This window comes from Microtus oregoni, unplaced genomic scaffold, assembly GCF_018167655.1.
Source record: "Microtus oregoni isolate MIOR12 unplaced genomic scaffold, Mior012 000006F_ref0000085, whole genome shotgun sequence".
NCBI classification, from domain to species: Eukaryota; Metazoa; Chordata; class Mammalia; order Rodentia; family Cricetidae; genus Microtus; species Microtus oregoni.
This window is the reverse complement of record NW_024543065.1, coordinates 5846783-5874098: the sequence shown is the minus strand read 5'-3', so window position 1 is coordinate 5874098 and position 27316 is coordinate 5846783. Positions and strand designations below refer to the sequence as shown.

Below are 27316 nucleotides of genomic sequence, written 5' to 3'. Positions count from 1 at the left end.
TAATACTCTTCTTCTTAACAGAGTTCCAAAGTAGTGAAAGACATTGCATGGTAGGAAACAGTGCTTCTGTGTGCTACACACACCCCCACACATATCTATAAAGCCACAGTATATCACTACACACCCTGGTTATTTACACAATCCTCCTCATTTCCTAAAAGCTCACTTCTGAAAACCGTGGCTGAATTAAGTGGTCCACTCTCTTAATACTTCATGATGGAAATTAAATTTGAGTATAAATTTTGGAGGAAACAAACCATATCCAGGCCATAGCATACCAAGTGCTTTTTATTTTATTGTTTTATTTCTTCATTTGGTTTGCCTTTTCAACAGCTTACATTGTATCTTCTAAAAAAAAAACTACATAAATACTCTTTTATTTATGCCCCCTCTCTTTGCCAGGCTAATTCTGACAGGCCACAATGAAGGGGTTCATTGTATCTTCCCAGGTCCCTGCCCTAAGCGTGGAGGGTCCTTCTCAAACACTCTTCCATATAAGGCCATCACCAGAACAGGCAAAGGGGCTCCACCTCGGCTCCAGAGACGTCCATCTCTCGTAACCTGATGAAAGACAGCAAAGGATTAACTCCAATGCAAAGCTCGGTTTCCAGCGACATCTCCTTCTAGAAACATTCCTCCCAAAGCAATATTGGGTGGTATAAATTACACAAGATTTGATGGTAGAAGACCCAACTTTCTAACTTTGCTCTAATTATGGAGGGAAGGGGTGAAAATGTGGCTAATAATCTCTCTTAAAACTCATAAACCACTGCACAACTATTGCTAGCATTAAAGCAACTTCTCAATGCTCCCATGAAGTGAGCTCTCTTTGCAGTGCTTCCCACTCGTCCTGAGCACTGAACTCAGGGTATTGTTAATGATAGACAACGCCTCTACCTGTAATCTGTATTCCTAACTCTTTAAAACATATCATTACTTTTTAATTTACTTTTTGGTTTTATGTATATGAATGTTTGGCCAGCATTTATGTCTATTCACTGTGAACACGTTTGGTGCCTGGGAGGTCGGAAGAGGGTGTTCAACACAGAACACCCTCCCTTAGAAATGGAGTTACCGATCCCCATGGGCCACCATATGGGTATTAAGAAACAAACTCGGGTTCTCTGCAAGAGCAGCAAGTGCTCTAAACCACTAAGTCATGTTTCCAGCTTAATTTTTACTCTATGTATATGATTGTTTGGCCTGCACTTGCACCATGTACATGCAATGTCTGAGAAAGTCAGAAGAGGGCACCAGAGTCCCTAGAACAGGGGTTACTAACCAGTTGTAACTGACTGGTCATGTGCACGCTGGGGGTCAATCCTGGTCCTCTGAAAGACTAGAAAATGCTCTTAACTGCTGAACCATCCTTTCAGTCAGTGTGTGTGTGTGTGTGTGTGTGTGTGTGTGTGTGTGTGTGTGTATGTGTGTGTACATATATAGCTGTGTGTATGTAGGTATATATGTGTGCATGTGTGTATATGTGTATGTATGTGCGTATACATATATATGTGTGTACTCTGAGTATATGTGTGCATGTGTGTATATGTGTATGCATGTGCGTATACATATATATATGTGTGTATGTCTGAGTATATGTGTGCATGTGTGTATATGTGTATGCATGTGCGTATACATATATATATGTGTGTATGTCTGAGTGTATGTGTGCATGTGTGTATATGTGTGTATACATATATCTCTGTGTTTGTATATATGTATGCATGTGTATCTCTGTGTGTATGTGTGCATGTGTGTATATATGTGTGTATATATATATATCTATGTTTGTGTATGTAAATATGAGCGTGTGTGTGTATGTGTGTGTGTGTTGGGTTTGTTTTTTTTTTTTTTGAGAAAGGATCTCTCTATGTAGTCCTGACTGTACTAAAACTAGCTTTGCAGACCAGGCTGGTCTCAATCTCAGAATTTACCTGCCTCTGCCTCCAAAGTGCAAGAATTAAACTTTTATATTCTTATTTTGAGACTAGGTCTCACAGAATTGTCAGTTCAGACCGGCCTTGGACTCACTTTGTAGCCTATGCAGGCCTTGAACTTCTGACCATCTTCCCTCAGTCTCTTCAGTAGTTTAGACTCCAGGCTGCTCCACCAGGCCCAGCTAGCTGCACTATTTAATGAACTGTTCTTAATTCGAATCTTCTACACTATAAAAATGGTTATTAGTAGTCTGTATTTTAATTTTAATTCCCCCATGATTTCATATTTTTATAGAACAATAAACCCCGAGTTGCCTATCACAGGATAAATACAATCTGCAACTACAGCTTGTTCTGTGTCACAGCCAATGCAACCTTTAAAGCATCTCATAGACTGTGAGGGTGATATTTTGGTACTGCTCTCCTTCTTTCCCTTCCTCCCTCTTTCTCTCCCTTCCTCCCTCCCTCCATTCTCCTTTTCTTTCTTTTCTTTTCTGGGTTGTTTGTTTGTTTGTTTTTTTGTTTTTTTTTTTTTTTTTTTGGTTTTTCGAGACAGGGTTTCTCTGTGGTTTTGGAGCCTCTCCTGGAACTAGCTCTTGTAGACCAGGCTGGTCTCGAACTCACAGAGATCCGCCTGCCTCTGCCTCCCGAGTGCTGGGATTAAAGGCGTGTGCCACCACCGCCCGGCTGTTTGTTTGTTTTTGAAACAGGGTTTTATCTGTGTAGCTTTGGCTGTCCTAGAACTCACTCTGAAGATCAGCTTGGCCTTGAACTCACAGAGATCCACCTCTGTGATTTCCTGAGTGCTGGGATTAAAGGTACACAACCACCGCCTAGACCTTTATTTCAAGGATCTTGATTATGTTTGTCTACTTCATCTATTCAAAGTTAAATTTTCTTTTAACTCAGTCATGCTACACTAGGTCACAAATTAACTTAGACTCCAGTAGAAGAAAGCTGGCCAACCATTCCTCTAAAGTAACAAGAGGATACATAGACATTGCACCCTTTTCAACCTGAACTTGCCTGCAGAGAACTCCTCAATCTGCTTGATATTTTTCACCTTGTAGCCAAGAAAAAGAAATGGTTCTGGTGATGATGGAACAAATTAAATGTTCTGTAGCTGCAACATTACATGAAATAACTCAATTTAATTCAATTTTGAAGAAAAATCTATGATACTTTGTTGCGGGAGGTCCTCCTGCTCCTCCAGCCTATAGCTGCTGAGATACCAGCCCATTGGGGCATGGTCTCTCTCCCTTTAAAAAAGCGGCCACTTCCCTCTCCTCTCTCTCTTCACTTCCTGCTCCGCCAGTGACTAGACTCCCTTCCTGGTTGCATAGAGGGCTGTTGCCTGGGACAGTGATCTGTAAGTTTTTTCCCCTTTAAATAAATACCACCCTATTAATCATAATTCCAAACTGGTGTGGCATTGTTTGTGACTTACGCCTTCAATACTTATGCTAATTGTTTTGTATTTTATTTTATCTGTGAACTTGACACAGCGAGGGTCATCTGGAAAGAGGAACCTCCATTGAGGAAATGTCTCCATCATATTGCAGGCAATCTGCAAGGACGTTCTCTTGATTAGTGGTTATTTAGGTGGGAGGGCCCACTATGGGTGGTGAGGAAATGTCTCCATCGTATTGTACGCAATCTGCAAGGACGTTCTCTTGATTAATGGTTATTTAGGTGGGAGGGCCCACTATGGGTGGTGCCACCTCTGGGAAGGTGGTCTTGGGTTGTAGGAGAAAACAAGTTGAGAATGTCACAGGGACCAAGCCAGTAAGCAACATTCCTCCATGGTCTCTGTTTTCGCTCCTGCCTTGAGTTCCTGCCCTGACTTCCCTCGGTGATGGACTGTGATTTCATCAGTAAGCCAAATAAGCCCTTTCCCCTTTAAGTTGCTTTTACTCATGGTCTTAATCACAGTTAATAAAAAAGCAATGACTTAGAACAAAACTCAGTAATAAGTCATCGTAACATATTCAAGCATTCTACCTGTAAATAATATTGCCCTTCTATTGTGTGTAGTCCATCAAAGGCACCCAGGACATAGGCCTCATCCATTCCATTCACTTCTCTGACATCTTGTACGTCAGGTGACAACACAGGTCCTTTTGGCAAACTGTGTAATTTCCAGTACTCCCCAAAAGCCGCGTGAAGCTGAATTCATCAAATAAATCATCCCTGGGAAGTCTGCCTGCTCTGATGAGAATGGTTTGATACTTTTGGTGTAAGCATCCCCGTCAACCTCTGCAGGGGAGCAGGGCTGGCGTGGCTGAGACTTCAATTCTGATACCAGCAGCTGGCCACTCTCTGTCTCCATGTCATAGTGGTACACACTAACAGCTTCCGGGCTATAGATCCCACTCCCTGAGGCCAACGTAAAGAAACACAAATTATATGGTGACAAAGGGAACATTCCCGTGGGAAATTAAACATAATGTTATGAACGGACAGTGACTTCTTAATTTTTTATTTAATTTTATTTTGTGTGCTTCAATGTTTTGCCATGGATGTCAGGTTCCTGGAACTGCAGTTACAGACAGTTGTGAGCTGCCATGTGAGTTCTGGGAATTGAACCCAAGTACTCCGGAAGAGCAGCCAGTGCTCTTAACCATTGAGCCATCTCTTCAAACCCACAATGACTTTTTAAAAGATGTTATTGGAAATCCAGGTTGACTCTGCTTTCTCCCTAAGGTACTGAAATGATAATTTAAAGTTTTGCTTTTTTAAATCTTTTCTTTAAAAAAGCAACTTTTCTCTTTTAAAATCAATTTGGGTTTGAAATTTATTCTTTGCAATTGTGTAAAACCAGTCAAGAGGAAGACAAATGTTAGCCTTAATGAGGATACTACCGAGTAAACTCTAAAACCGATTAAGCTCATTCATTTTGTCATCACAAGATTGATTTCAATACAACTAATATGTATTAGCTGGAACACCCTTTAGGTCTAGCATTGACCTTTTTTTTTTCTTTTAGTAACTTTGGTTGTGAGCCTAGCCACCAGCTACCACCCCTTTTTTGTTTTTACATGACCTGACTTCTTCACAACTTCAGTTTTCCCTCCTGAAGCATCAAGATAATATTTGCTTCCTTTCCTTAGCATAATAAAGCTCCTTAAGCAGAAGGAAGCTTTCCTGCTGCTAACCAGGCATGGTAGCGAATGTATGTAATCCAGCACTCAGGAGACTGAAGCAGAAAAATCATAAATTCTAGGCCTGCCTGGCCTACCTAGTAAGAGCCAATCTCAAAAACGAAGAAATTGATTTTTCTGTCCTCAGAAAAATAAATATATACATAAATAAATTTAATCAAACCTTGAGCAGAAACTCATGGTATTATTAATTTTATGATAGCGAACTTAGCCGTTAAGGAAAATTTTGGTTGGAGTTCTTCCCCAAGACTGTCATTGCTGCTTGGCAGATGATCAATTACCTGTCATGTGCATTCTGATGTTGTGGGTGTTTGCTGCCAGCAGGTTGACTCTCATGGCTCTGGCCCATGCTGAATGGAATGGGACAGCTGAATGGAGGAGCAAAGTGTTGTACCATGCCGTAGGGTAGACAACGCTGTCAACTTGAAAATCCTTCACAACCGCCACAGCTGGGTCGTAAGAGAAAATGTTAAAGCAAGTGAAGATGCCAAACCTCCCAAAGGCAGTGTCAAAAGTCACCAATTCTGAATCCTTGGGGAAATCAAACTGAATCTCTGGGGCAAAAAGATTGTACTGTCAAAGACAAGCAGAGAAGGAAGAAATTAGTAAAGAACCAATATGCCAATAGATATTGTCAATACCCATAAAAGCCATTTTCTTTCATGTGTACTGATGTGCATACGGTTACACGAGCATTTATAAGCATTAAGCCAATTACACCAACTACCTGTGAGTTTCCACACTGTGACAGTAATCCAAACACTATATGTTTCACCATCAGTGAACAAATGAAATAAATGACATCCAAGAGATGATCATTTATGTCTTTAAAGCTGCCGAGTGAAAATCTTTTTCGCTCTATTTTTAATAGTATGTGTAAGTGCGTGCATGTGAGTGTGGGTACCGATGGACCAGAAGAGGGTTTCAGATCCTCTGGAGCTGGAGTGACAAGCAGGTGTGGGTTACTCAAGATAGGTGCTGGGAACTGAACGAAGGTGTTCTGTAAGAACAGTGTATGTTCCTGACTGCTGAGCCATCCATCCAGCCTTCAGTCAGGATGAACGCTTGAGCCTCCTCTTTTTAAAACTGATTCCACTGTGTCCTTTAAATATGAACAGCACTCCAGGTGTGGGTTCTAGCCAGTGTTAATACAATAAACGTCACCATGTTTACTGTGCCACTTATATCAATTAAATGAAGCTGACTTAGAATTAATTTCTACTTTAAGGTTGCTACGTCTTACTAATTACTAAGCTGTTCATAATCTTATCTTTTTTTTTCTGCCTGATTGTTGATTCCAAATGGGTAAGTGTTACATTGATGGCAGCCATCAATGGGTTCCTGAAGATCCCTGAAGTTTCCCAGCAATTTCTTCCAAATACTTGTCACAAAACATTGTTCTTGTCAGGCACCTGAACGTGTCCTCCCTTAGTATGGCCTCTCCTGAATCCTGACTACTTAACTCCAGCTCAGGAGCAGGGTGCTTATTTAGCTGGGTCTTCACTTGGCCTCTTGCGTGCCTGAGTGCAGACACATCAGCTACCCCACATCCCAGTGTTCCAGAGACTCTTTTGCCCCCACTCTCCACCTTCATGGGATTGTGTCCTGCATAGACCAGTGAGTAGTTCTGAACAGGTGTGTGACCTGGCTGGCATGGAGGAGTGAGAAGGCCAGGCTGAGTGTCCAAGTAACAGAAATGCAAGTTTCTGTGGACTTTATTCATAAAGGTAAGAATTTTGTGCTGTGCTGTTGAGACCACATGGCTTCTAAAGGGGCAGTTATCCTGAGAAAAAGCTGTTAGCAAGACCTAGAGGGGTGGATAGTATCTGAGAAATGGACTGACTGCTCCTGGAATGATACCAGCCTTTTCTGTGATACGTATCCTTTTCAGCTTTACAAATAAGGATATTGCCTTTTTCTAAGAACCAGTTACTATTGGGGTTTGATTTCATAGCAGTCAGAAAGGTATGTTGAAATAAATAGTAACTTAATATTAAATAATAACAAATTATGTTCCCCCAAGCCCTCTGATACTAACTCAAAGATGAAACAGCATTTCTCAAAGGATAGTCAATCTTTGTGAGGCTACTATCACATCTGTTTTGACATTGTACTATATTATACTTTATGATGAATTCACATAGACAATCATTAATTGGTATACAGATAAGTGAAATTGCCTTTTCAATTTAAAATAGTAATGATTACGAGATGTCTCTGTAACAGTTACATCTCCAGTATTTAAAAAACAAATGTGCAAACATATCACAAACAACAGAAATGAACCAAGTTCAGTGAAAGCGCAGCTAATTCTTACCTTATGGTATCAGGCTGCTAACCTGACCTGGGAATCAAATACCACATTGGTGTTGTATTGATAACTTCTATCCAGAGGACATTGAAGGGTCAGTAGAATTACACGGCTTCTTGTCCCCAGTATTTGCCACAATATAGATAGAGTTATCCTTGGCGAGGCCACTGAGTCTCTCCTGCACTAGTGCATAGCCAAACCTAATTCAACAAAAGTTGCCTCAAGCTTAGTACATGAGAGGGACTTCCAAAATAGCAAAGCAATGCTGCGTTTTTCCATTTCCTATAATGTAACAGCTCTAGGTCAAAAATGAAGAGCCAAGAATTTAAAACTCATATGCAGAGTGGGGAGATGGCTCAGTCAGTAAAACACTTGGCTTCCAACTGTGACGGCCTCACTTCAGATCCCAGAACCCGTGTAAATGCCAGGCACAGCCCCATGCACCTGATATTTTAGCAATGGGGAGATGGGAGACAGAGACAGGCAGACCCCTAGAAGTTTGGGGGCCAGCAAGTCTGCCCTATCTGGTAAGGTTCCATGAGAGACCCTATCCCAAACAGTAGTAGACAGTAACTACACACCACCTACACCCAACATTGTCCCCGGACCTCTAAATATACACTACATGCTCACATGTGCACACACAGAGAAATGGCTTACACACATGTATATACACATGTACACAAAAGAAAAACAAAAGCTTGTGGCACAGAGGCGGCGTGGCGGCCAGACGCACAGAGGCGGCAGCATGGCGGCCAGATGCGAGGAGTGACACCACATTCAGGAAGAGGCTTTGGGGGACCAGCGCGGCGGCAGACCCAAGCGGCAGGAACAGCCGTGCAATAAGGAGAGCAGATCGCCCTACTACAATTGAATCAAAGAGGTAGGCCTTTGGTTGGCCAGGTCACTGGCACACAGGGAGCCTGGTCCTGTCCTGAAGACCCTTCAGAGGGGTGAGAGGGTTCTTGGCCTGCGGCAGGAACCAGGAAACAGAGCGAGGGCATTTTGTAAGAGGAGCCCTTGGCCAGCAGGGAAACCTGATCTGGTTTTTAAAAGACCCATTAGATAGGATCAATAGGAGGAGATGGGCAGGCGCCAAGGCAAGAATTCACCCAATAATCTGAAAAACAACATGAAAACACCAGAACCCAATGATCTTACAACAGAAGTATTTGAAAAACCTAGCACAGAAGAAGTGGAAAAAATTGACTTTATGAAGACAATAGAGTCCCTTAAACAACATGTAAAAAATGCCCTTATAGAAATGGATGAGAAGTATAACAAAAAGTTTGAAGAAATGAGTAAATACGTACGTGATACCCTGGGAAACCAAGAAAAAACGATCAAACAGGTAATGGAAACAGTTCAAGAATTGAAAACTGAAAGGAAGGCAAGGAAGAAAATACAAACTGAGGACCAGCTGGATATGGAAAATCTAGGTCAACGAGCAGAGTCTACAGAAACAAGCATAATCAATAGAATACAAGAGCTAGAAGAAAGAATCTCAGATGCTGAGGACACCATAGAGAAAATAAACGCTCTGATCAAAGAAAACAGCAAAGCCAACAAATTCTCAACACAAAACATTCAGGAAATATGGGACACAATAAAAAGACCAAATCTAAGAATAATAGGAATAGAAGAAGGAGAAGAGTCACAGCTCAAAGGCCCAGAAAATATTTTCAACAAAATTATGGAAGAAAACTTTCCCAACTTAAAGAAAGATATTCATGTAAATATTCAAGAAGCATACAGAACACCAAGCAGACTGGATCAAAGAAAAACATCTCCTTGCCATATAATAATCAAAACACAAAATATACAGGTTAAAGAAAGAATATTAAGAGCTGCAAAGGAAAAAGGGCAAGTAACTTATAAAGGTAAACCGATCAGACTTAAACCTGACTTCTCTATGGAAACTATGAAAGCCAGAAGGTCCTGGATAGAGGTACTGCAGAAGCTAAGAGACCATGGATGCAAACCCAAACTACTATACCCAGCCAAGCTATCGTTCATTATCAATGGAGAAAACAAGACATTCCAGGATAAGAAAAAATTTAAACAATACGTAGCCACAAATCCAGCCCTACAGAAAGTAATAGAAGGAAAATCGCAACCCAAGGAATCCAACACTACCAACACTGTCTACAATAACCCAGGCATCTAGTGACCCTTCACCAGCACATCTCAAAGAAGGGAGACACACAATCTCTACTACCAAAAGCAATAAGAATAACCAGGGTAAACAACCACTGGTCATTAATGTCACTTAATATTAATGGGCTCAATTCACCTATAAAAAGGCACAGGCTAAAAGATGGGATACGAAAACAGGATCCAACATTCTGCTGTTTGCAAGAAACACATCTCAACCACAAAGACAGGCACCTACTCAGAGTAAAGGGTTGGGAAAAGGCTTATCAAGCAAATGGACCTAAGAAAAAAGCAGGTGTGGCCATACTAATTTCTAACAAAACTGACTTCAAACTAAAATCAATCAGAAGAGACCGAGATGGTCACTTTATACTCATAACAGGAACAATTCATCAGGATGAAGACTCAATCCTGAATATCTACGCCCCCAATATAAAAACACCTACTTATGTAAAAGAAATATTACTAGGACTCAAGGCAGACATCAAACAACACACACTAGTAGTAGGAGACTTCAACACACCTCTCTCTCTAAGGGACAGGTCAATCAGGCAGAAACCTAATAGAGAATTAAGAGAATTATTGGAGGTAATGAAGCAAATGGACTTAACAGATATCTATAGAACATTCCACCCAAATAGGAAAGAATATACCTTCTTCTCTGCAGCTCATGGAACCTTCTCAAAAATTGACCACATACTCGGAAACAAAGGAAAGCTCCACAGATACAAAAAAAATATCAGTGTCCACCTGTGTCTTATCAGATCACCACGGATTAAAGTTAGAAGGCAACAACCACGCTACCCCCAAAAAACCGACAAACTCATGGAAACTGAACAGTCAACTACTGAACCACACCTGGGTCAAGGAAGAAATCAAGAAAGAAATTGAAGTCTTCCTTGAATTTAATGAAAATAAAGGGACAACATACTCAAACCTATGGGACACAATGAAAGGAGTGCTAATAGGAAAGTTCATAGCATTAAGTGCCCACTTAAAGAAAACGGAGAATGCATACATTGGGGACTTAACAACACACCTGAAAGCTCTAGAAAAAAAAAGAAGCAGATGCCCCCAGGAGAAGTAGAAGACTGGAAATAATAAAACTGAGGGCTGAAATCAACAAAATAGAAACACAAAAAACAGTCCAAAGAATCAATGAAACAAAAAGCTGGTTCTTGGAGAAATTCAACAAGATCGACAAATCCCTATCCAAACTAATTAAACGACAGAGAGAGAACATGCAAATAAATAAGATCAGAAATGAAAAGGGGGACATAACCACAGACACAGAGGAAATTCAGAGTATCATTAGATCTTACTACAAAAGGCTGTATGCCACAAAACTGGAAAATACAAAAGAAATGGACATTTTTTTAAATAAGTACCATATACCAAAGCTAAACCAAGACCAGGTGAATGATCTAAATAGACCGGTTACTCGCGAAGAATTAGAAATGGTTATCAAAAATCTCCCTTCGAAAAAAAGCCCAGGACCAGATAGTTTCAATGCAGAATTCTACCAGAACTTCCAAGAAGAACTAATACCTATACTCCTTAATGTATTTCACAATATAGAAAGAGAAGAGTCATTGCCAAATTCCTTTTATGAAGCTACAGTTACCCTGATACCAAAACCGAACAAAGACCCAACCAAGAAAGAGAATGACAGACCTATCTCACTCATGAACATCGATGCAAAAATTTTCAATAAAATACTGGCAAACCGAATCCAAGAACACATAAGAAAAATTATCCATTATGATCAAGTAGGCTTCATCCCAGAAATGCAGGGCTGGTTCAACATACGCAAATCTATCAATGTAATCCACCATATAAATAAACTGAAAGAAAAAAAACCATATGATCATTTCATTATATGCTGAAAAAGCATTTGACAAAATTCAACACCCCTTTATGATAAAGGTCTTGGAGAGAATAGGGATACAAGGGTCCTACCTAAATATAATAAAAGCTATTTACAGCAAGCCAACAGCTAATATTAAATTAAACGGAGAAAAACTCAAAGCCATCCCACTAAAATCAGGAACACGACAAGGATGTCCACTCTCTCCATACCTCTTCAACATAGTGCTTGAAGTTCTAGCAATAGCAATAAGACAACATAAGGAGATCAAGGGGATTCGTATTGGAAAGGAAGAAGTTAAGCTTTCGTTATTTGCAGATGATATGATAGTATACATAAGCGACCCCAAAAATTCTACCAAAGAACTCCTACAGATGATAAACACCTTTAGTAATGTGGCAGGATACAAGATCAACTCCAAAAACTCAGTTGCCTTCCTATACACTAAGGATAAGGAAGCAGAGAGGGAAATCAGAGAAGCATCACCTTTCACGATAGCCACAAATACATAAAATATCTTGGGGTAACTCTGACCAAGGAAGTGAAAGATCTATTTGACAAGAACTATAAGTCTTTGAAGAAAGAAATTAGAGAAGACACCAGAAAATGGAAGGACCTCCCTTGCTCTTGGATTGGGAGGATCAACATAGTAAAAATGGCAATTCTACCAAAAGCAATCTATAGATTCAATGCAATCCCCATCGAAATCCCATCAAAATTCTTCACAGATCTGGAGAAGACAATAATCAACTTTATATGGAAAAACAAAAAACCCAGGATAGCCAAAACAATCTTATACAATAAAGGATTGTCTGGAGGCATTACCATCCCTGACTTCAAACTCTATTACAGAGCTACAGTATTGAAAACAGCTTGGTATTGGCATAAAAACAGAGAAGTCGACCAATGGAATCGAATAGAAGACCCTGACTTTAACCCACAAACCTATGAACATCTGATTTTCGATAAAGGAGCTAAAAGTATACAATGGAAAAAAGAGAGCATCTTCAACAAATTGTGCTGGCAAAACTGGATGTCAATCTGTAGAAGAATGAAAATAGATCCATATCTATCACCATGCACAACACTCAAGTCCAAATGGATTAAAGACCTCAATATCAGTCCGAACACACTGAACCTGATAGAAGAGAAAGTGGGAAGTACTCTACAGCACATGGGCACAGGAGATCACTTCCTATGTATAACCCAGCAGCACAGACACTAAGGGCATCATTGAATAAATGGGACCTCCTGAGGCTGAGAAGCTTCTGTAAAGCAAAGGACACTGTCACTAAGACAAAAAGGCAACCCACTGACTGGGAGAAGATCTTCACCAACCCCGCAAATGACAAAGGTCTGATCTCCAAAATATATAAAGAACTCAAGAAACTAGACCGCAAAAGGCTAATCAACCCAATTATAAAATGGGGCACTGAGCTGAACAGAGAATTCTCAACAGAAGAAGTTCAAATGGCCAAAAGACACTTAAGGTCATGCTCAACTTCCTTAGCGATCAGGGAAATGCAAATCAAGACAACTTTAAGATACCATCTTACACCTGTCAGAATGGCTAAAATCAAAAACACCAATGATAGGCTTTGCTGGAGAGGTTGTAGAGAAAGGGGTACACTCACCCATTGCTGGTGGGAATGCAAACTTGTGCAACCACTCTGGAAAGCAGTGTTTCGGTTTCTCAGGAAATTCGGGATCAACCTACCCCTGGACCCAGCAATACCACTCTTGGGAATATACCCAAGAGAGGCCCTATCATACAACAAAAGTATATGCTCAACTATGTTCATGGCAGCATTGTTTGTAATAGCCAGAACCTGGAAACAACCTAGATGCCCTTCAACGGAAGAATGGATGAAGAAAGTATGGAATATATACATATTAGAGTATTACTCAGCAGTAAAAAACAAGGACTTCTTGAATTTTGCATACAAATGGATGGAAATAGAAAACACTATCCTGAGTGAGGTAAGCCAGACCCAAAAAGAGGAACATGGGATGTACTCACTCATATTTGGTTTCTAGCCATAAATAAAGGACATTGAGCTTATAATTCATGATCCTAGAGAAGCTAAATAAGAAGGTGAACCCAAAGACAAACACACAGGCATCCTCATGAATACTAACCTTCATCAGGTGATCAAAGGAGACAGAGACAGAGACCCACATGGGAGCACCGGACAGAAATCTCAAGGTCCAAATCAGGAGCAGAAGGAGACGGAGCACGGGCAAGGAACTCAGGACCACGAGGGGTGCACCCACACACTGAGACAATGGGGATGTTCTATCAGGAACTCACCAAGGCCAGCTGGCCTAGGTCTGAAAAAGCATGGGATAAATCTGGACTTGCTGAACATAGCGGACAATGAGGAATACTGAGAACTCAAGAACAATCGCAGTGGGTTTTTGATCCTACTGCACGTACTGGCTTTGTGGGAGCCTAGGCAGTTTGAATGCTCACCTTAGGAGACCTGGATAGAGGTGGGCGGTCCTTGGGCTTCCCACAGGTCAGGGAACCCTGATTGCTCTTCGAGCAGATGAGGGAGGGGGACTTGATCGGGGGAGGGGGAGGGAAATGAGAAGCGGTTGCGGGGAGGAGGCAGAAATCCTTAATAAATAAATAAATTTTAAAAAAAAAGAAAAACAAAAGCGTGTGTGCAACATAGTGTTTGTCTTTATGACTACTGGTGTCTTCTAATGTGCCAGGTGTTCCAGCATGAAAACCTAAAGTAGACTGAAAGAAAAATAATACTCTGTCTTCAAGGGGGAAGAGAAGCTTGAAATTTAGCAAACTCCTCCATGAGAAAGGCCTCATCTATAACGCCAGCTAGAATATTACACATGCGTGGCTGTAAACTGTGGTCGAAAACAAAGCACCAGTGCAGGTCATCTTCTATAGGGAGCAAATGAGGCCTTGTGCGGTAAGAACATAAACAAGTAAACAGTACTTGGGCCTGGCTCAACTTTCTCCTCCAACAAATGTGATATTTGGCTTAGAAGGTTCGTGTGGAGAAAAGTACACATCATGAAATTGTTGTTATATTTCTTCTAGGAGTCAAAAGGGAATGTCTTGAGGTGATTTAGGCTTCAAATCTGTGAATGTCTCTCTTGTGAGGGGTCTGTGTTGTGGATAAAGAAGTACTGAACAAGAGAGATCAAGGCCAGTGTCATAAGCAGATTCACAGATGACAGAGGTCATTCGCAGAAGACCTCTCAGGAATAAATCTATTTCTTTGTCATTATAATTTTCAGTATAATTCAGTATAGTGACAAATCTGTTAAGGTTCCATGGCTTAATACAAATGGCTGTGTGGTGTGTATGTGCAACTGTTCATGTATGTGGTGGAGGGTGCACACACGTGCATTGGGGAATCAGAAGACCACCCAGGGTGTCATTCCTCAGTCAGTATCCTCCTCCCTGCCCCTTCCCACACAATGTCTCTCATTGGCCCAGGACTTGACCAAGTAAGAAAACCAGTCTCACTGGCCAGCAAACTGGCCTGGGATTTGAATGAGTCTATTCTCCAATTTGCCCCTGCCAAAATTTTAAGTGTGTGTTACTGTCTCTAGTTTTTAAATGGGCTTTTGGGATCAAACTTGGGCTTTCACACTTTCAGGGCAAGTACTCTATGGACTGAGCCCTCTCCCCAGCCTGCAAATGGTTTTCTTTAATTCCACTTAACCTAATTACTTTACTAACATTGCAGCCCTAACACCCCCTTCCATCTCAGAGTTAATATGCAAATAGTGACACCTCTTGTCAATAGTGAAAGATTTAATATGCACAGCACACCAGATACAGCTCTTGGAATTCAAAAGCACAATGAAGAGCTAACACCTTATGGGTTTCTATAATTGTGAGGAGGTGGGTAGAACAGAGATTGTGTTCATGCCTGTGTATATGTACATGTGTTCTCCTATTTGATAAGTGCACATACCTGGGTAGGTACATGTGCATATATGTGGGTGTCCAGGTGGATGCCCAGAGTCGGTGCTGTATGTCTTCCCTGATCATTCTCACTTTATTTATCATTCCCATCACTGCCTCCCAAGCACTGACCTGCAGGTAGACAGGTGGCCCTCCTGCCGGCCTGGATTTTACATAGGTTCTGAAAATCTGAACTCCAGTTCTCATATTTAATTGACAAGTGCTTTATCCGATGAGCCATTTCTCCAATTGTTCCATTTTGCGACTGTTGGTGTTTTGCTTTGCTTTAAGTCGAGTTTTACTGTGTAAGCCAAGCAGCCTTGGAGCTCATGAAGCAGTTTCTCCCACCTCAGTTTCCTGAGTGCTGGGATTATTCACATGAGCTCCTAGACTCAGCTTGATTCCCCCTTCTGTTTCACAAAGCTGAATCTTTGTCACTGGAATAATTCAGTGTCAAAATTTCATGAACCTTTTGCTTTCCCAAGCTAACAGAATTCAAGTAAGCATAATGACCAGACTTTTGAGCCTCTTCTCCTAGGAGAGTCAGCTCTAATGGAATTGTCACATGAAGCATAGTTTAATATAAACCTCTAGAATTACAGCAAGTAATGATTGCTTGCTGTCCTAGGGAAAGCTTTTGACAAGATGATACTGAGTCACTATTCCATGCTTTCTGCACACAGGTTATATAACATTTAGAAAACACTTTCCCGAAGGTGGAAGTCTCAGGTTGAGACTTAAATAGTGGAGCTCAAATAGGGGAGCATTGGATTTATTTTTCAGCTGATGTCATGTGACAAGAATTTATTTTTTTAAAAAAGCTCCCCCTTGAAGGCAATAGATATATGAGTCTCAGCAGGTGCATGAAGATATAAAATTAGCAACAGAAAGCCCTTTTAAGATTTCTTCACTTAAAGAAATTACCTATGAACAATGCTAAAAGGTACATAATCACACCTAAAATAATCTATTTCATCTTTCTTTTAATAGTTTACATAATCACACACACACACATACATATTTCTTTCAAGGAAGTTGTACCTAAACCACAGCTATTGATAAGTACTAAAAACCTCTCTAAGGGCAAGAGTTCAGAGTAGTTTACAGTCAGTTTGTCCTGTTGAAAAGAGATCCTTGTGACAGGGGACAGTGTAGAGGGCGCTGCAGGGTAAGATATTACACACGCCATTTCATTTGACACTCTTCTGTACTCCATAAGGGAAATAAAGATGTGATGTACCCTGTACCACTCAGCTGGGAGATAGTAAGATGGGGACTCGGAAAGAGAGCTTTCTGTCTGAAACCCTGTGGAACTTCTGTGAACGTTATTGACCGTGAAATTGTGGTGACAGCACAGCTTTAGAAACACAGTAGGTATTTCTGCGTCAACTGACTGACTTGCAGTTGCAATCACAGGATCCAAAGAAAACAGTCTTACTTGGCTGAAACTCAGTAGAACACACTTGTTGGAAACAGTGTGTTCACGGGCTAGGTTTTAAAGACAACTGCCATGAGTAACAAACCAAGCTTTCTTATCTAAAATCATTCTTCAGATGGGAGACACGTTGAGTAGGAAATACAATATAAACCCTTAAAGTCCCATGCCACTGACTGTCTGATTATCAGAAAGATGACAAGCCAAGCTTGGTGACTTTGCTGTTCTAGCTCATCAAAACCTCTCTGTTGCAAGAGTTATTACTCTTTAACAAGATCTTACCTGTTGGGATCTCTACAGGAAACCCAGTTCACTTCAGGATCTGGTATATCCTCCAGGTAGGGGTAAATGGTCTCCCTGGTGAAGATCCAGCCATAGATTCCATCTTCTGGGGTCACAATGATAAGTGCACCCTGTTAGAAGCAAGTATGGAAAGAAAGTTTCTCATAGTTCTAAATACCCACATGCTTGTCTAGTTGCAAATCTGTATACCATCCCAGACATGAACAAAACTGTGATACCTGCTTGGCTGCCAGCGTTATTGCTTTCTCCAAAATATCTATGTTCTTGTTCATCAGAAACAAAGCCTTTTCCACCTAAACAGGTGTTTCTGTTTTGTTTGGCAATATAACAGCATGCTCATATACAGCAGCAATGAAAGTGTTCAATGCACCCACAGCCTGGGCAAAGAGGGAAAAACTCATTGCACATTTAGGAAAATATAATGGAACCATAGTTAAAATATAGTGACCCTTGAAAGGCAAAAGATTCTTCTATGGTCTATCAATGGAAAAATGTTCAGACTAAAGCTCTAGCCACAGCCAGCTGCATTTGTCTCCCTGTGACTGTATTATGCAACACAGCATTAAGAAAGATTTGCGCAAGACTGGCAGCCACAAGTACATAACCATGGATATGGGTCGGCAGCAACTGTTGACATTGCTCAGAAGCCAACTCATCTCTCAATGGCGTATCACTGAATCAACCAGATGAGCACACCCAAAACACACTGGTCAAATTCTTATTTGGTGCATTTTAAGTAAATATTTATTTATGTATTTGTTATTTATCTTCATTTCATTTTACATTCCAATCACAGTTCTCCCTCCCATCTCTCCTCCCACCCTCCCCGAACCCATCTCCCATCTCCCATTCACTCCACCCAAAGGGTAAGGATTCCCATGGGCAGTCAACAAAGCTTGGCCCTTTAAGTTGAGGCAGGACCAAGCCCCTCCCCCTGCATTAAGACTGATGGCATCCCACCAAAAAGAATGGGCTCCGACAAGCCAGCTCATACACTAGAAATAGATCCTGGTTCTACTGTCAGGGGCCTCTCACATAGGCCAAGCTGCACAATTGTCTCGCACATGCAGAGTGCCTAGCTTGGTCCCATGGGGGCTCCAAACCTGTCGGTGTAGAATTCATGAGTTCCCACAAGCTTGGTTAAGTTGTCTCTGTAGTTTTGCCCCTCATGATCTTGACCTACCTTGCTCATATACTCCCTCCTCCCTCTCTTCGACTGGATTCCTGGAGCTTAGCCTGGTGCTTGGTTGTGCATCTCTGCATCTGGTTCCATCAGTTATGGGATGAAGGTTCTATAATGACAGTTGGGGTATTCACCAATCTGATTATGGTCAGTTCAGGCATCCTCTCTACTATTGCTAGGAGTCTTAGCATCTTATGCCTGTCAGAACGGCTAAGATCAAAAGTACTGAAGACATCTTATACTGGAAAGGATGTGGAGTAATGGGAAACACCTTTCCACTGCTGGTGGGAGTACAAACTTGTACAGCCACTTTGGAAATCAGTATGGTGGTTTCTCAGAAAATTATAATTCAATCTACCTCAAGACCCAGCATTATTACCACTTTGGGGCATATACCCAAAGGATGTTCAATCACACCACAAGGACACTTGCACAATAATGTTCATAGCAGCATTATTCATAATAATCAGAATCTGGAATCAACCTAGATGCCCCTCAACCGAAGAATGGATAAAGAAAATGTCGTACATTTACACAATGGAGTATTAACTGTTAAAAACAACAACAATAACAAAACAATGAAAATTCCAGGCAAATGGATAGAACAACAACAACAAAACCATCCTAAGTGAAGTAACCCAGACTCAGAAAGACAAACATGGTATGTACTCACTCATAAGTGGATACCAGATGTAAAGGAAAGGCTAACCTGCCTACAGTCCACAGCTCCAGAGAAGCTAGGTAACAGGAGGGCCCTAAGAGGGATGCAGTGCTTGCCCTGGGAAAGGGAATTAGATTCCTGGGTAAACTGGGGGTGGGGAAGGATGGTAAAGAGAACGGGATGGGGGATGAGAACATGAGGGAATGGGATGGTTTATTTGGGGGAGAGACTGAAAGGGAGAGCCATTAAAAAGATATCTTGATAGAGGCAGCCATTGTGAGGTTAGGGAGAAACCTGGTGCTTGTGAAATTCCCAGGAATCCACAAGGATGAACCCAGTTATTTGGTGTATTTTTAAATGAAATATATTTTACTAGTACACTAATATTTCCAACATTGGGGTCAATATTGGGTTGTTCTAGAAGACAGTTATCACATCAACAATTACTTGAGGATTTATACTCTAGGCTGTAGCAGGGCTAAAACAGTCTAAGAAAGACTTCAGGGTTTTTTGCTAGACATTTTTATTTTACTTGTATGAGTGTTTTGCCTCTTTGTGTGTAAGTGCACTGTGTCCATGCCTGGAACCCAAGAATGGCTCCCTGGAACTGGAATTTCAGGTGGTGTGAGCCACCATGAGGATACTGGGAAATGAACCCAGGTCCTCTGAAAGAACAAGTGCTCGTAACTATTAAGCCATTTCTTCATCTCTTCCTTTTTTTAATCACTTGATAATTGCATACAAGACTATAACATGGTTTGATCAAATGTATAAATCCAGTCCTTATTCTCTGCCTTCCACTTCTGCCCTCTATCCTTCTTACCATTTTCCCCTCTCAACTTCATGTGTGAACTCTCTCTCTCTCTCCCTCTCTCTTCTCTCTCTCACACACACATACAAAATAATGCTTTTAAAATTAAAAACAAAAACCAAAGAAACTTCAATCTTGTTTCCGTATTACAGATTATTAGATAATTCAAAAATTATATAGTCTTTTTGGTTTTTTGTTGTTGTTGTTGTTAGTTGGTTAAGAACAGGGTCTCATTTTCTAAAGTTTAGCATGGGCTCACTACATAGCCAAGGATGATCTTGAACTCCTCACTCTCCTGCCTCTATTCCCTGAGTGCTGGGATTACAGGTATATGCTACCACTTCCAGTCAAGTTTTCTGTTATTTCTAGCCATAACATCTTTATAAGTCCCTTAGGGACAGAGGCCAGCTTTCAGTCCAACTGCTCATATGGAATTGTGCACTACACAAAGACCAGATTCCTACTTTACTAACTGCATTGCTGTGGTAGCACATTCTACTCCTTCAGCCAATAGCCTTTAAGATAGCAGCCAACATGGGTGTGGTCTCTGATACTCTAAAAGCAGTTGTAAAGCATGTGCCTGCTGTCTTGCTTCCAGCTCCCGCTTCTGGCTGCTAGACTCTGTTCCTGTTCCGTAGAGGACTGTTATCTAGGACAATGGTCTGTAAGTTTTCCCCTTAAATAAATAACCCTTTTATTATTCATAATTCTGAACTGGTGTGGGATTATTTTGTGACTTCCATCATCACTGCGTGGTTTTGACCTTGTTTTAAACTCAATCCCTTTGTTTGTGTATGAGTTAATTAAGGTAGAAAGATTTTCTTTTAAGACTTAAATCTGATTACAGAATTATTAATACTGATTATTCCTTTAAGGGTTCTTTCACACGTTCATTTGGTTTAGGAAAATGTACATGCTCTGGAAATGTGTGTCTTTTTGTCCTTCTTTTTTCGATTCTATGTTTCAAAGCCCTTTAATCTTAAAAACCTTTCCTCCTGGCATGTCTTCTGTAGGGCCCTCATGTCTTATGCCCTGAAACTGCACCCATAAATTCACACCGGAAGGCCCATCTACAGATCACTTCCTAATAAGAAAACAACTTTTTAAATTTCATGTTGAAATTCTAACATGTGTTAGCTCACCTGACTTTCTGAATAAAATCAGAGGAAAAGGTGTGGGAATTCCCTTGCATTTTTCCCATCTTTCATTCCAGGAAGTATTTTACGTTGAAATCCACAGATACTCGAAACAAATATTTTGTTACTCAGAAAGGTCAGTAATCATTTCACCTCCTGTATGAGAAACCAGGACTGTCTATAGAGATTACTTGAAAGGACATTTTATGCATAACCCTAAGGACAGTTTAGATTATTAAAATATTGGAAAATTTGAAGTTTTACGTTTTGTTCTAAAATAAGTGCAAATGTTCTTTTAAATATTTAAATGAAGAGCTAGAGACATTGGTCAGTAGTAGAGAGCCTGCTAAGTATGCAGGAGACCATTTGGTATGATTCCCAACATTATCAAACATGTGTGTGTGTGTGTGTGTGTGTGTGTGTGTGTGTGTTTACAAGTTTCTGTATCTGTGTGAGTCTATGAGTATAAGATAAGTGTCTCTGTATATGTATAAGAGAAATTTTAAAGGGGGATGAGAAACCTCAGAATAAAATCTTTCCTGGCACTCTCCAATCCTTCCTTTCTCGGATTCACTATGAGATATCTTCTTCATTCTCATGATTCTTTTTGCTAATACCTTTTTGTACATTTTATGCTTTTATTGGGTTATATTAATTACATATAATGAGCCTCACTGTGACATATTAATGTGTGTATGCATGTTTTTAGATGATTTGGTCACCCTCCCCATCAGCCACTACTATGACATACTATCACATACATGTATGTATTTTGATCATTTGATTATGCCTGCCATTACCCACTACTGTGACATGCTAACACATACATACATACTTTCTTGATCTTTGTCAGGCACGTATATGTGTATGTCACAGTTCTCACATGAAGGTCAGAGGACAACTTTGTGGCATCTGTTCTGCCCTTCTACTGTGTGGGCTCCCGGGGATCAAACTCAGGTTGTAAAGCTTAGCGCAGGCTCTTTTACCCACTGAGCCTACTTACCGGCCACTTTTGTTATGTGGCCCAGTGAATGTCATTGTTTTTCAGGGGCATGGGCACCTTATCTACACCACTGGGGGAAAAAAATGTCCCTTTCTCTCCTCGCCCCCCCCAGGCCACTCCCAGTAACCCCTAACTGTATGGGGAAGACTCCCATGACAGTCTCAATGGGCCTAGTCTTGTGCACATAATCATATCTGCTGTGACTGTAAGAGTTCATGCTCCTTTAATTCCAGTACTCAGGAGGTAGAGTCAGGAGGATCTCTTTGAGTTCGAGGCCAGCCTGGTCTACATATAATGAGTTCCAGGATGGCCAGGGCTACACAGAGGTCCACTGTCTCAAAAACAAACTAATGGAAGAGTATAGCAGTCATGCCACAACTGGAGACAACAGTCCACGACATGTTCCCACTTTTACATCCTCTTCACCTTCTCTGAGCTGTGGATGGGGTCACACAGATGCCCCTCTTTGGAGATGGGGTAATATAGATGCCCCACTTATGGCTAAAATTCAACAGTCACTTATTCTCAGAACTCTGAACAACCACGAGGCTCCACCGTTACTGTTGCCCACTCTAAAGAGAAGATTCTCTGACCAAAGCTGACAGCAGCACCAACTATGCAGATCAACAGTTATTTAGAGGCGATTTGATCCGCACGTCGTTTCTCTTTAGCAACAACTGTAGTTCTCTCCTAGAGCCTATTCTTTGTCCAGATTTACTGTACCAGACAGGAATTCCCACCTGCGGAGTAGCCCTCAATTCCAGTGAGAAAGCATTGGTTGACGTCATATCAGCCTTGCCACTACTGCACCAGTGCAAGTCCCTTATTCTTCCAGGGTCTCTCCATCAGCATCTCTGATTGCTTTTTCTCCTCCCCTAACCTCATGCAGTTCTGTAAGCCATTTAAGTCCCCTTCAGCACAGCTTTCATTATTTAAGATCCTTTCCATGTGTTTATCAGGCCAACATAAGCAGAGGCTTCTTCCACTTGGTCCTGTTTTATCTTTCCTGTACACAAGCAAAACCATTCTTCTTGCTGTATTTTAGCATTATCAGTATCGCTTTGAACTAGGAAGGATTCTGCAGCAAGTCTTGCCATCCTGGCTCAAGGCTCCTACCTCTCCAGTTCTGGTTGCTAGTCCCTTCCCTGAACTCCTGGCTCATGATCCAAAGACACTGTAGTGATTGTTTCCAGTTTATTCTACCCACTCCAACATCTAATCCCTAAAGCATTTGTGGGATATGTCTTGTTCAACATGGTTACACATCTAACACACTGATCAATCACTATGCTCAGGAAACCGTGTAAAGATTCTGACTGCATCTGATGACAGGGCCACCTGATGAGACAGGGTTAGAAAAAGTGATTAGAAATCCATTGAGGGGGAAGTGTTAACACAGACTCTTACACTATAGACCAAACTGGCTTTAAGTGCATGGTAATTCTTCTGCCTTAGCCTCCCAAGTGTTAGCACTATAGGCATGAACCATCACATCCAGCTGAGAACAATGTTCATGTGCCCTGGTATATCCTGGGTGAAGTCACAGAGATCATTGTCTCTACCTTCTGAGTGCTTCCATTAGAGGATCTTTCAACACTCACAGACCAGCTCCTATCTTTCTGATTCTCAGAACAACCATTGTATTTGTGGAGTGGTGTTCCGTTCTAGAGTTGGTAATGAAAGTAATCAAATTCCATTCTGCGGTCACTAATAAAGGTGATCAACTAAACTGTGACGTTGTGCTCTGACATAATCTCTAATCCAAGTATGGGGGGAGGTCTCCCTGGAGCCAAAAGATAGGCTAGTAACCCTTGGATAAAGGTCCAGAAGAAATACAGAAGTGTTTAACCATTACATTGTATTGTGTGCAATTAATGCGCGTGCGTGCACACACACACACACACACGTATGATCTATGAGACCATTTAGTGTCGCTCATGTGTATGTGTGTTTAAGCCTAACTGCTTGGCTTTAAATAACCAGTTATGGGCCTCAACCATAGGGAACATCGATTCTCCTCTAAGGAGCCATGAGTTACCTATAGCTCTTCATCTGGGCTTTGTGAAGGTGTCGCATTCACGCTGGCATGTCAACTGGTGCTAGCATTTTGCAGGTCTAATTGAGGTGGCCACAGTACTGAGACTTTCTGGGTACAACTTCCATGGCTTATATAAAAGACACCCTCTCACAGCAGACATCTTGGTCCTCTGGTTCTTGTAATCTTTCTGTCCCTTTTCTGTGACATTCCCTGGGGCTCCTGACTAGGAGTTGTGATGTAAATGCATCAGTAGGGACCATCACTCGAGGTTCTCTGCATTATGACCATGTGTGGCTATCTGTAGTGTTCTCCATCTGTTACAAGAAGAAGCTTCTATGATGAGGAGTGGGAGCTGCACCTATCCAAGGGTATAAAGATAAGGATTTAGAAATTGGAAATTCCTGAATTTGGAAATTATACTGGTTTAGGAAAGAGGCAGGCATTTGGTTTCCATCCTCTTTTTCTTATATGCCTTGGGTAAAGATTTTTCAGTTACCATCAAAACATCCCAATATAGTCCAATATTCCTCTAGGTAGGAAAAATAATATGAAGATATATTTTTTAAAAATATTAGTTTAAGGTGTTAAAAAAGAGAGTTATCCTCCATGAATACATAATGCTTCTCCCACAAGCCATAGTATAGTATCTAAAACTTCCAGTGCCAAGTTTGGGATATTTCCTTATGAATTGTTGGCCAGGGAGGCCCCAGATGCCCCCCAAACAACACAGACGGCTGCCATTGCTCTTGGTTTCCAACCAGAATCAGAGAGTAAGACTTTGTTGCTGAGGACAGCGCACTCATGAGTTGGAGGACACAGAGATATCAAGTTGGAACTGACATGAAAATTTCCTCCCGGCTAGCTAGTGCTGAAATGTGCCATGGGAAAGAAGCATCTGTGGTTTGATGTCACAGCATCCGTGGACCCTGCATGTTATACAGCACTGACCCATCAGGCAAAAGTGCCTACTGGTTCAATTGTGGCATGAATGTCTTGCGAGTAGTCATTCGTTTTCTGTTTGGACTTGAGGTCCACTCTACAAAGGGAATTCATTCCCTGCACTGTGAAACCTAGGCAAACACCCATGGTTGAAGAAGTCATAGGTTCTAGAAAGGAGACCCCTATTGGTCTTTTTGTTAAGTGGACATGTCATTAAAATACAGTCCAAATATTCGTGTTTATATCCATAGAGTGGTTCTGCTCTCAACCTTTAGTTAGAGACTCTGTGTGTTCCTCCAGTGGGCAGTTATTCATGTGCAAACTCAGAGCCGGTCAAGGTACTGAGAATAAGTGACTGTTCTGTGCTCAGAACTAAACCAGCAACACTCTATTCCCCTCCCCCACCCCAATACATGCACACACAGACAAAGAGAGAGAGAGAGAGAGAGACAGAGAGAGAGACAGAGAGACAGAGAGAGACAGAGACAGAGACAGAGAGAGAAACTGCTTTGGATACGTAATGGAGTAAAGATGGGGGAAGTGAGCTAACTTAAGAGAACAGAATCCGCAGGCACAAAATTGACCTAAATATCAGGAGTTAGATGGATTCTGGGAAAGAACAAAGGATAGATAATGGCTCAGGCCCACCATGCATACCAAATGTCTTAAGGTCAAAAGAGTGAGGTGACATTCTTCTGGAACCTCCTCCATGGACAGACAGGTGGGGAGGGCAGCTAGAGAGTGGGACGTCTGGGTTTGAGGAAGGATTGCACGACTACTTTTCCCTCCCTGCTGAACTCCTTTGAATGAGCATTCTCAGAAACCATCCTTGAACATACATGTAGCTGTTATTTTATCTCCAATTATATCTATAAAAGTAAGTTAGGGTTCTATTCTCAACCTCTCACTTTCCCAAGATTAACATGCAAAGAGAGCCAGAAATAAGAGCCATGTATTTCTACTGGAATTAGGAGACAAACAAGATACTCATGCTCATTTATTAAGTTGCTTGCATAGGGGTTGGTGGTAAGGGAGTTCTTACACGATGTCCCTGGCAAACAAGAAGCTGAAGGTTCAGCAGTCGTTCTGGTTACTAGGGTCGGTACCCCAGTGCAGGCCAATGGCAGTGATGTAGTTGGTAGCTCTGCCACTGATGTAGCGAAGGACAGTGTTAGGATGCAAGGGAACAGCATTGAAACTTATGCCTTCTTTTCCTCCGAAAGACAGGCGGCGGCCCTTGTTTGTGATGAAGACCAGCTTCCTCAGATAGTGCTTGTATTTGCCGGACACCTGAATCACTGATTCCCCAGGGTACAGAAAGATCTCTTCCAAGTCTCCTCTTGTGCCACCTACATTGTCACTCCATGTCCTGCCATAGCGTACCTGGAGACTGGAGGCAGAGGTGAGAAGCGAGGGAAGGGAAACACTGAACAGGGTTATCAAAATTCAGGACCTCCTGATCTATATGCTGAGACTTTTAAAGAGGTAACAGAGAAGACAAGTCCCCCGCAACACTCACACCGTGGATATGAATGATGAATGAACCCTAAAAGGTCATACTGAGAACTTTAGCCAACAACAGGGACAGAAAGAACTATCTCAGGAGAGACAACAAGCAAAGATGGACAAGAGAGAAAAATCAATGTGTTCAGTTTGCGGTCCCTGAGAGCTTAGGATTACATGACTTTCCAACTTCAGGCACACTGGAGGAAGTGAAGTTAACAAACAAACCCACAGATCCAGAAACTAGGTCCTCCAACATTTTACCAGCTCATGTGTTACCTGTGACTTGTTGATTTAAAGAAGCATGATTCAAGGTAAATAAGAACTCAGTTTACTATGACCCTCCATTGGCCCCAAACCACAGGAACTTGAAGACTCTTACCCTATGATGTAGTTTGTGTCAACTCGAATACGGATGGCGGTAATGGGACCTTCCATCTGGTTGCCAGAATGAGAGAATCGCGTTCCTGCAACACCTCCATATTCCCCATTATAAGAGGAGGACTTGGCCTGAACTAAAGGGGAAGAGGAGTTGGAGGTAGAAACAACCCAGGAACCCAGCTGTTCCCTAACATCTTGATTCTCCCCACCACTCCAAGCCAGTGCCTAAAAGCCCTGACTAACAGCATTGCAAGAGTCGTTCTTCCCGGGATCCCACGACCAGGCATCTCACTTACCTTCATTGGCAGAGGCTGACACACAGAGAAAGGCTAGAAGAGCAATGGCCAACATTCTGAGGCTGGAGTGTGAAGAAGGGGAAAGAAGAAAGCTTATCAATTCCCCGGCTTTGCACGTAGACCTAGGCGTTTCAATTTTTCAATGTAGACATAGTAGTTGCAGCCTTGAGCTCAGAGGAGACTGTCCACTGATAGTCTTGCTCCTTCCTGATGCTGTTTCCTGAGTCCCTAATTCCTCTGGTCTGGTTGTGGCTAAT

General features: G+C 41.6%; 1 protein-coding gene and 1 pseudogene across 1 annotated transcript; both read right to left on the bottom strand.

Annotated features, from left to right (window-relative positions):
- Positions 1-432: 432 nt before the first annotated feature.
- On the bottom strand, positions 433-17380 carry LOC121449266 (annotated as a pseudogene).
- Positions 17381-25953: 8573 nt separating this feature from the next.
- Positions 25954-27114, bottom strand: LOC121449052 (zymogen granule membrane protein 16-like). Its single transcript, XM_041653257.1, has 3 exons — positions 27060-27114; positions 26765-26897; positions 25954-26269 (listed from the first exon to the last, which is right to left on the bottom strand). The coding sequence occupies exons 1-3, from the start codon at positions 27112-27114 to the stop codon at positions 25954-25956; spliced, it is 504 nt and encodes a 167-aa protein (XP_041509191.1).
- Between the last annotated feature and the right edge of the window lie 202 nt (positions 27115-27316).

Bases quoted from the DNA above. Each gene is read 5' to 3' on its own strand.
- LOC121449052 (XM_041653257.1), bottom strand. From the start codon at position 27,114: ATGTTGGCCATTGCTCTTCTAGCCTTTCTCTGTGTGTCAGCCTCTGCC. The intron at 26,898-27,059 runs GTAAGTGAGATG...CTTCCCCTTTAG, and splicing joins GTCAGCCTCTGCCAATGAAG to TTCAGGCCAAGTCCTCCTCT. The intron at 26,270-26,764 runs GTAAGAGTCTTC...CTCTGCCTCCAG, and splicing joins GACACAAACTACATCATAGG to TCTCCAGGTACGCTATGGCA.